Genomic DNA, 11,183 nt, shown 5'->3' with positions numbered 1-11,183 from the left:
AGACCTCCTTCTGACCGCAGCAGTCAAGCTGGTCCTGACCAACTGGAAAGATACCGCTAAAACATCATACAGGTTCTGGTTTAACTGGGTGACATGCCTCAGAGGAGCAGATAGCACTGCCCTGCAAAACTCAAGCTGGAAACCACCATCTATGGGGGGTTGGGGAAATCACTAGACACCTGCTTCGAAACATATGACCCACCCTGAACCCACCAGGTCTCCCTCTGGCGGAGCAGATCACTCAAACGCTGTCTCCAAACCAGACTAGGCTCAGAGAGAAACATCACTTCTTGCACACAATCTCTCTCTTTTTCTATTTTCTTCCTACACTACTCTATCCCTATTCTACCCTCGATGGTCAATACAGAGGGCTCCAGATGGCTGAGGTTAAAAGAGCAATTTGCACTGTTTGTATCAACAAATAAGTAATTATGTAATTATTGTTTCTCTTTTGTGATAACATGTAACGACCAACTGGAACTCTCAATTGCAAAACGAATGTACCTGTTTTGTAGAAAAATAATAAAAAATACCTGAAATCAAAACAAAAAAAAAGAGAATGAAGGCCGGTCTGTGCCCCGCAGTCGGACTAATAGTATCTCCACGCTCCTGTTTACATTACAGTTGCATTTTCTGCATTTCTCGTCTCCATCCAAATGCCGGCCTTTGTTTGGGTGTGAACTTTAAAGCGTTGCTGGACAATACAAACTCATTTGTGCTTTGGTTAAAATATATAAACAGGTATTTTTATTAAAAAATAAAAAAAACACATAATTTAGGAAAAGATTTTCAAAGGTTGACACATAGAGATGTTGGTTATAGGGGGATAAACTGCACCCATAAAAACATCTTTTAGTTGCTGTTAAAATGTATTTTCAAAAAGAAAGACGTCCTCACACAAAAAGATTCTAATGCATTCAGTGATGAATTAAGTGGGAAAATTGTGTGGTCTGGGCCTTCCATCTAATAATCCATCTAGGATTGAAAGAATGTCACATGATAGCATTTTCACATCTCTCTCAGCCCACCAGTATCACAATATAAACAGCGGTCTAACTATCAATAGCACTCGCAGAGTAAGATTTACACAACAGACAACACTCACACCTTTCACAGAGTAGTAGCAGCTGACATCAACAGCATAGTCAAGCCTTATAGAATAACAGTTATGCTACAGAGTCTTCTCATGCCTTTCAGTCTAGCAGTCACACTCTACCAAAAGCATTTTTACAGACCTCACACATTATCAGGTCTTGCTACTGACAGCACTCATACAAAAAGGCAAGACAGATTTCACAAGCCTGGAGGTAGAATTGCAACAATCCACAAGAACTCCATAAGCTGCTGCAATTCCATGGACATGTCATCCTCCAGCATGGATCACTTGTCGTTCATGCTACATGTCAAAGCCAACTTCACCCAACCAGCACTCCCTTCTACAGGCCACCAGGATTGAGCACAAACTTCACCATCACGGACTTTGTTGCACCATTCACCCTCAACACTAGCAAATACATCCTGCCAGACCACATCGACCCAAACTCAAAAGCCCTCATTGAAGACCGTGGACACCTGGGCCTCACCCAATGAGTAAGGGGACCTACCCACATCACCGGACACCTCCTGGACCCTAATTTCACCACCTTCAACAACAATGAGTCAACCAGCCGACATCAGTCTCCTGGACTGACCACACCCTTGTCAGGTTAAGTATCCCCATCTTGCTCCAATGCACATGCATCACAGCCAGACCAGCCTGCCAAAACCAGAACAGCATTACTGACAAGGACTGGAACACTGCTCTCATGACCCACTGACCCGAACACAGTAACAGCCTTCCCAAAGCCATCAAGGATCACCTACTGCCTCAACTCCCTGACCAGCTCAAACACAGCAGTACAACAAGATCTAGATCCCAGGTCGTATGGTACACTAAAGGAGCTCATACTGATGGAACACCACTGCCACTGCAAACAAATGGAATGCAAATGAAAAATGAGCCAGTACAATGCAGGCAGAAGCACATTCATATTCTCCATGAGGCGCTACCGCCAAATGATCTGAACTAACAAATGTGCTGATCCGGCAGACCGAAACTATGCCAAACCTAACCGAAGCAAAGAAATCTTAGCCATTGAGAAAGATTTCACGTCACCAGTGGCCACCTTCAACTGAATCATCTCCTCGCAGGATCTCTACAACAATCTTTCACAGATTTCCACATGACCTGGCTCCCCCTAGAAGAAATGCTGCCCATCTAATACCCCTACTTCAGAGACCTACAACCCAGCAGTGACATGCTTGGACCCATTCTTTATGCTTCCACCTCTTAGGCAACATTCCCAGATGCTCAGAATTATTCAACTGTCTTCCTATTGCTATAGGAAACCGCTGCAGACCCTTAAACACTTGCCAACTATAGTCCGATCTCCCTGCTACCATTCCCGGCTATGTTCTTAGAGAAAATCATCAACAGATACCTCACCTAATACCTCAATGAGCACCAATCCTCAACACCATTCAGTCGGGTTTCAGAATCAGCCATAGTATGGAAAGCGCCCTTATTGTCACCATGGATTACATCCCTTTGACTTTTTATGGCAGAGTCATGGCAGCTCACATCGTCCTGGACCTCTCGTCACCATTTGACATGGTCTCCCACATTATTGTCATTCAACACCTACAAAGCAATGAAATCCAAGGACATGCAAGCTGAAGGATCAGCTCCTTCCTGATTGGAAGGACCTAGTCAGCTTGCCACCATATAACTCAGAGTTCTGCAAGGATCATCCCTAATCCTGGCCCTCTTCAATGCACACATGATCACTCCATCCAGCATCATTCCCTTTCAAAACATCAACATCCGGGGGGCGTGGCTTAGTGCCCGTAGGAGATGGCGGTGTCGGCGTGAGCGCTCCGCTGCGGCTGGGTTACACGAGCGGACTGCGTAGGCCATTACCTTAGCGAGTGGAGGATTCTGCCGTCGGAAGACGCCCAGAGCAGGATGCGACCCTTTGCGTGAGCTTTCCTGGTCATTTTGGACCTTTTTCGAGCGGCGGTGTGTGGAACGCGGCTCTATGATGGCCGCGGCTGCCATTTTGTGCAGCTCACCTCTACACAGCGCTCCTCGCGGATGAATTACCGGCGCCTTTACCGTATCCTCTCCAAGGCCTGAAGTCATCTTCCTCCCTCATGGTGGGTCTTACTTATCTACTAAATGACTGTTTTTGAGCCAACAACACTCCATTGCTGTTTTCAAGAGGCATTCGTCATTTTTTTTTCTTCCCTCTTCACACAAGCGGCCATTTTGTCATCTCAATATCTTCTGGCTCCCTCAACCCAATTCTGCCTGCGCAGTAACACCTAACTTGCCTCATTTATGTACTACAGCTGATCTCCGACTCTTCTGATTGTTTTTTTTTTTGTTTCACTATTCTATTCATTGGAAGCTAGTCTTTACGCCTATCCTCAGCACAGTATGTTATATGCATTTACCAGATTATACCGATTAGGAGATTGTACCCTATTGCAGGCGGCTCCTTCTTTTCTTAGTCTCCGCAGCCCTTGCTTCTGGTTTATGCTCGTGCTATTTTTGCTCTCCACATGAGTCGTGAGTTCATCATTTCCACCTTTTAACCCACCAATATTGTTGTTATCCACTTTTTTCTCACAATGGTGACTGCTTATTCTGGAAGATAAGAGTTCTCCTCTATTGGCCACCACCTCTTCGTGCTTCCGGTGAAGTTTGCAAACTTGATGGGCAAACTTACAACCACCTGCGCCAACAAAACCTCAAAGCGCACTTTTATCAAAAATTCAAAAGTCTTTTCAGCATTAGCCCAGTTAGAAGTTTCTCAAGAACCTCCTGTTCTTATGTCGAAGTCGGCCATGGAACCCCTTCCTCAGCCTAACGGGAAGAATACAGTTAAGCGACTAAAAAAAGACCCTCCTCACCGTCTGCCTCTGCTTCTGCTCCTTCTGCATCTATTGACTCGTTATTGGAAGAGATAAGGGCGCTCCGCCCTTTTATGGAAGAGACTAATGCAAAACTACAGGTCCTAACAGACAATTGGACTCAAATGGAGGCCCGAGTCGCATCTGTGGAACACAGTGTATCTTCTCTTCAGGAATCCTCTGCTAAGACTGCACATATGCATTCCCAGATCTCCTCTCTTCAAAAGCAGGTTGAAGACCTTGAAAACAGAAATAGACGCAATAATCTGCGAATCTACGGCCTTGCGGAAGGTTGCGAGGGGAGTGACCCTAACGTTTTCTTCAAGTCCTTTCTTACTAAACTTCTACATCTTCCGGAGGATACCGTGCTCAATATACAAAGGGCTCACAGGCTCAGTCGAGCCCCTTCATCTACTTCTCCTTCGGTGAAGCCCAGAGGTGTCATCATGTATTTCCTACAATACACTGATCTTCTAAAGGTCCTTTCAGCAGCTAGAGACTCTACTCGCCTCACGTGGTCTGGATCCTCCTTGTTTTTTGCGCAGGATTATGCTAGAGCTACGGCCAATCGCCGCAAAGCCTTTCTGGACATGAGGCCTGCACTTCAATCCATTGGTGCTCGTTATGGACTTTTCCATCCTTGTCTTTTTAGGGTCACATACAACAACAAGACGACGACCTACGAGGATCCTATACGACTCCAGAGCTTCCTGAATTCGTGTCAAGCAGCTAACATGGATACTTCTGGTCCTTCTTCTGCATTCCCTCCTTGACTTTTGTGTCTAATGCTGTTTTTTCTCACTTATAGTCTAGTGCTCTATGCATAATTTTATGCACAGGTTTATTACTTTTATTACAGTTACTTATGTATTGTGTTTTTGTTCTCTTTCTCTCCTGTTGCTCCAGTTTTTCGTAATGTTTACTATTTATTCCCCTTCATTTATATATACTGCCTTTATTGATATGACCTTTGCGTAGTTTATCTGATTGTTTTTCTTTTTCTATTTGTTCTCTTCCCTTAACGTTTTCCTCTTCTTTTTACAGATAATACATAGTGTTTCGTGTTTCCACAGCCGGGCGGTTCGCCAGCCCTGACCGTCCTGTCTCCTCCAGTTGGTTCTACCCCCCCCCGTTTCATACGTCTGGTTCCCCTTCCTGCTGGTGTTCCCTTACCTTCCCTACCTGTGAGTACATTTCCTTCCCTTATTGACATGTTCACTTCCGATCCTATCCTTAATTCTTCTTCCCTTTTACCCTTTCTTCTTGTTCTCTTTTTCGAGGTGTCACTTTCTCTCTTCCATTTTCAATTTCTCTATGTTCATCTATTTTCTACTTTATTATCTTCTTTGCTTTTTCTTCTTTCTTCCTCATGTATTTTTCATATTCATGATGTTCGCTCTTATTGTAGTGGTTTCTCCTCTTTTCTGTTTCTTTAATGTCAGTGCGTATTGTTTCATGGAACGTTAAAGGTCTTAATTCTCCCATTAATAGACAACAAATCCTTTCTCACCTTACTAAATTGAACATAGATTTCACCTTTTTACAAGAGACTCATTTAACTGAAGCAGAATCTGTTAAGCTTAGAAGAGGTTGGGTGGGAGAGGTACTTTTTGCTCCTGGGGATGGTAAGCGAAATGGGGTCGCTATTCTTATTCGTAAATCTCTCACTTATTCCATTTTAGATACTGACTCGGACTCTGATGGTAGATGGTCATTTGTCAAGCTTTCCTTGAGGGGTGTTCCACTCTCCCTTCTTAATTTTTATGCCCCCACGGGTGGTCATCCAAACTTTTGGCATGAGATGGCTACTCGCATCACTAGTCTCGTAGATGATCATTTTATTTTAGCGGGGGATTGTAATCAACCCCTCGACCCTTTCCTAGATCGAACTTCCAAGACCTCTTTTATCCCAAACAAACCCCATAAACTCTTCACTCACGCTATTTCACAGCATAAACTTATTGATGCCTGGCGTTTATGCAACTCAACAACCAAAGAGTTTACCTTCTACTCTCCCTCCCATCACTCCCAATCACGTATGGATTATATTTTTGTATCCCACCATCTTGCACAATCCCTTACTCATGCAGAAATTGGTCCTATTCTAATTTCTGACCATGCTCCTATCCATATTAATATTGATATCTTACCCAAAGTCACTGGACCAAAGAGATGGCGTTTCAATAACTCCCTACTTTTAGACCCCAAATTTACCACCTCTTTTACCGACTTTTTTAATGAATAGTTTACTTTCAATGACACTCCCTCTATTCCTACCCACACAATTTGGGATACTTCCAAAGCCACGGCTAGGGATTTCATCATCCGTTTTGTGTCTGCGAAACGGAGGGATGCACGTAAATATAATAGTGACCTATTCCGTAAGATCAAGAGTTTGGAGCACTCCTACTATACTTCTCATTCAAAGGAAAGTTTGACAGCGCTTATTGATGCTAAGTTGAAATTTAACAAAAAATCTACAGAGGATGCTTTTCTTTACTTATTGAAATCTAGTTCCAAATTTTATGGTGGGAAAAATAAAGCAGGGAAAATTCTAGCTAATTACTTAAAAATCAAGCATAATAGGCTCAATATTGAATCTGTATTTGATGCAAATGATGTCCCTCGACATAAAGACACTGATATTCTTGATGAATTCTCTCATTTCTATTCAACCCTTTATTCCTCTGAAACTCATCCTACTTCTCAATCTCTCTCTGACTTTTTTTCTACCATTCGTCAACCAGACCATTTCCCCATTGACTTAACCTCTTTGGAATTGGATGTTTCCCAGCAGGAGTTATTCTCTGCTCTTAACTCCCTTAAAAAAGATAAAGCTCCGGGACCTGATGGTTTTACTGTTGAGTTTTATCTTCACTTCTCCAAATTGCTAATTCCCAAGTTACACTCTCTTATTGACTCCTTTATTACCCTGGGTGCCTCTTCAGGTACCTTTGCTGATGCTCAGATCTGTATTATTCCTAAGGAAGGCAAAGATTCTCGATATTGTAAAAATTATAGACCAATTTCCCTTGTCAATATTGACTATAAGATTTATGCCAAATCTCTCGCAGCCCGATTAGACTCCTTTTTACCTGAACTGCTTGGCCCCGAGCAATCTGGCTTTGTTAAAGGCCGTTTTATTACTGATAACACCAGGCTTTTATTTAATGTTTTGTCCAAGTCTTCACGCTTTCCAGATTCCCTTGCAGTTAATGCCCTGGACGCAGAGAAAGCGTTTGATAGGGTAGAATGGACCTATCTTTTTTCCGCCCTGGTTTGGTTTTGGTCCCAAATTTGTGTCCTTAATTTCCTTTCTTTATTCCAATCCTAGAGCAGCGGTATGTGCAAATGGTCTGGTTTCCTCCTTTTTTGATTTGGGCAGGGGCGTTCAGCAAGGTTGCCCTTTATCCCCTGTTCTCTTTAATTTAGCTTTGGAACCTTTCCTTTCCAAACTTAGACAAAACTCTGACATTCACGGCTTTCACACATCACAATCTCACATTAAGCTTGCTGCTTACGCCGATGATATTTTGCTTTTTATCTCCAATCCCACTGTTTCTATCCCCTCCTTTCTTTCTGAAGTTCGTGAATACTCGCTGATTTCTGGGTATAAGCTGAACAATGATAAATGCAAAATTTTACCCCTCACTAAATATACCTTCAAACCTGATTTTGCTGAGTCTAACTTCACCTGGAGCTCTTCTCATATCAAATATTTAGTTATGCACGTCACTCCCTCCATCACGGATACGGTTTCACTTTGCCTCAACAAATGTATCCAGAAGTTGACTGATATCACTACCAAATGGCACCCACTCTATCTTTCCTGGTGGGGACGCCTTGATACTATTAAAATGATGCTTTCCCCCATTGTTTTGTACACCATTTCCAATATTCCTGTCTCTATTCCCATGAAGTTCTTTAGGAAGATTCACTCTATTCTTACTTCTTTTCTCTGGTCAGGCAAGAAACCCCGGATGTCTCTTCTCAGATTGACACGTCCTAAATCTGAAGGAGGTGTCAATTTTCCTGATTTTCCGACCTATCACTAGGCTTTTCTTTTACGCCAGGCTTCCTTCTGGTTGCGAGACTCTGATGAACCCTGTCCTCTTTGGGTTACTGTAGAACGTCTTCCTCTTTCACCTTTTACCTTTGCTGAATTTCTTTCTTTTTCTCGCAAACTGCAGATTCCATCCATCCCCAAACATAAATTCACAATCAAGCTACTCTTAGCCTCCTCCCCTGCCGCCCCTTCCTCTGTTGCTGATTTTTTATCCTCTACTATCTGGCACAATAACAATATCCTTATTAATGGCAAACCTTTCTATTGGAAATCCTGGCGACAAAAGGGTTTAATTTGGGTTTCTCAACTTTTCTCTCAATCCACCTTTTTATCTTTTCCCTTGCTGCGTCTCTCTTTTGATTTACCTGTTTCCTTTGCTCGTAACTATCTTATATTAAAAGAAGCGATCATGCCCGCTTACACCCAGATTCTGCATTCTCACAGTCTCTCTTCATCTCCTACTCCTACTTCGCAACTTCACTCTTTTCTGGCTGCTCATTCCAAGGCTTCCCTTATTTACGCATTCCTTCGCTCCAAGCCTTTGCCTCGCCCAAAATCTAAAGTAGAGGAGCAGTGGGAATGTGACTTTGATACTTCTTGGTCTACTTCATTCTGGGATAAGTTATGGGTTAAAATCCGCAAATCCTCCAGATCTGCCACTTTAACTCAAACTCTATTTTTCATTTATAATAGACTCCTTTTTACACCACATTTGCTTCACAATAGATTTTCCTCTGTTCCTGACTTCTGTTGGTCTTGCTCTACTCCCACTGCTACTTTGTTCCACATGCTCTTCTCCTGCACAATCATTCATGACTTCTGGAAGCGAATTTGGATCCAAATTAATGACATTTTCCACACTCAAATCCCTTTTAATTTTATCCACATTTTTTTTAGTAGTCTCTCCCCGTGCTGGGATCATGTTACTTTTGATGTACGAATTATTGATTTATTGATAGGGGTTGCATTCCAACAAATCACTGCTAATTGGAAAGATTTTACGAAGATATCAATTAAAGCATGGTGGTATAATGTCTGTCATAATCACAGGTTGGATACTGCCTTTGTTTTTCCTCCTCAGATGGCAATAAAGCGCACTATGGCTCCCTATAACAGCATACCGTGATGCCTCTGCTAAAAATTCATTTCATTTGTCACCTACTCAGCAAGAAGTTCCCAAACCTCCTTGATTGACCTTATAGGTCCTCTTTATTTTTATGTATAACAGATTGCACTACTGTTTTCATTTTCTCTTTTCCAATGTATGCTTTCACCTGATCTTCATACTCACTGCACTTTTTGTATGGCTATTTATGCAATGTATCTCTAGCTTATTTTGCTTCTTTTCTGTATCACTTGTTCTATTGTACTGACACCTCTTTTTGTTCAATAAACTTTATTTTGAACTAAAAAAAAAAACATCAACATCCTCCCGAATTACACACAACTCATTCTCTCCCTCACAGACAACACATTTCATAACAAGATCAAGTTCAATGTCTGCATGATTGAAATTGCCCACTGGTTTAAGACCAGCTGTCTGAAGCTGAACACTGACAAGACCAAAATCCTGATCTTTGGGAAGAGTACTTCATCGTGGGACTCTAACTGGTGGCCAACAGGGCAAGGACCCACCCCCACCCCCACCCCACCACCCAAACCAAGAAAATCAGTATTGTCATCAAGAGCATACTAGATATGTCCGCCCAAGTCAATGCAGTCACTGCGTCATGCTCCCGTACCCTCAAGTCGCTGGGGAAGGTTTTAAATGCTCCCAATTAGCAACTGGAAAAACATCATGCATGCTCTTGTCACAAGCAAGCTGGGCTATGGGAACAACCTCATTCAAACTACTCCCCCACACTTTCTAGGCACTACACAACAATGGCATAGCACACCTCAACAATCAAATCTACTTTCACAAACCTCGATATCTCTGCTAGGCGTGACACATACTTGTATACATCCCACTCAATAGAAAACCAGATCGGGTAGTCAAGCATTCTCCTATATTGCTTCTAAAGGGTGGAACGACCTGCCATTAAACATAAGATCCTCCTTCTCACAGCCTGAATTCCACATGAAGCTGAAAACCTGATATACTCACTCACCAACTATGCCTGTGGTTGCAAATATATTTTGCTGGCACCATACGAATAAGTTATTTTCAGCTGTGTCTGCATAATCCGTGAAAGAATGAAGGAGTTCAACACTGGAAAAGGGGCATATTTTCTCAGCCATTTATTACAATAAAATGATTACAACCTGCGTTTTGTGCAAAAGTATTATTGCCTACATTTTGCATACAAAAATAATGAGTTAATCATCTTGTGAAGTGGATATTAAAATAAATTAGACCATGTGACATGGGTGCAGAGAATGCTTTTAAAACACAAGAGTAAGATACACAATCTATGAAAGCGAGAATAAACCAAAAAATGATAGGAAGCTAGCTAATCAGAATTCAGTTAAAGGTCCACTTATTGTATGAATCAGGCCGTTCTTCAGTTTCGGGCTGAGGAGTTGGTGTCTTGTTTTGGCTCTTTGCATTTTGGAATGCATAGCAAACGGACTCCAATAGTCGGTGCGTGTCCCTTTCAGCAACGTTCATTCTCTCCAAGTTTTCATTAATGTTTTGAAACACGTGTAAGCAGATTTTTTTCGCCCTGGTCTCAATGCTCTGAAATTGAAAGAAATCACATATTTCACGTGTTAATGACACTGAGCATAGAGCTCCCGAATGCACCTATGTCAAGCATAAACATTTATTCTAATCGGCTTTAGGATTTCAGTGAGGGACCCGTAGTTCTGCAAGCATGAGGGAGAAAAGCACGCTGCAAGTCCCAAGAAGCAAACGGGAAATCAGGACTGCGAGGCAACTCGCTGCTAACATGCGGCAGGATGAGGTCTCTTGCGATTCGAAAATTCAATGCACTTCAAATATTGTGACCTCAGTTGCTTGGGTTAAGAGGGACCAACGGAGGGTGATGGAGCCCCTTATTTCTGCCACCATTCCTCGAAGGCATTATTTGTAGCGAATGATTACATGTTGGTGGCGTGGGAAGCTTTCCAATACCATTTTGCACCACATTCCATATTCAGCTTACAGTCATGCACGATGGAAGTCAGAAGAGTTTTGTGGAGCTCAGGTCCAATCCATTTG

General features: G+C 42.4%; 1 protein-coding gene across 1 annotated transcript in view; it reads right to left on the bottom strand.

The window, feature by feature from the left end:
- Window positions 1-10,246: 10,246 nt before the first annotated feature.
- LOC147712731 (C4b-binding protein alpha chain-like) overlaps window positions 10,247-11,183 on the bottom strand; it is a 366,951-nt gene continuing 366,014 nt past the window's right edge. The window contains exon 17 of the mRNA XM_086923391.1: window positions 10,247-10,700. Coding sequence (XP_086779517.1) covers window positions 10,485-10,700 — 216 coding nt within the window. The 3' untranslated portion in view covers window positions 10,247-10,484. The remainder of the gene's footprint in view (window positions 10,701-11,183) is intronic.

The sequence above is a fragment of the Lissotriton vulgaris genome, chromosome 5 (genome assembly GCF_964263255.1).
Source record: "Lissotriton vulgaris chromosome 5, aLisVul1.2, whole genome shotgun sequence".
In the NCBI taxonomy this organism is placed as follows: domain Eukaryota; kingdom Metazoa; phylum Chordata; class Amphibia; order Caudata; family Salamandridae; genus Lissotriton; species Lissotriton vulgaris.
The sequence above is the reverse complement of the archived record's forward strand: the minus strand, read 5'-3'. Positions and strand labels throughout refer to the sequence as shown.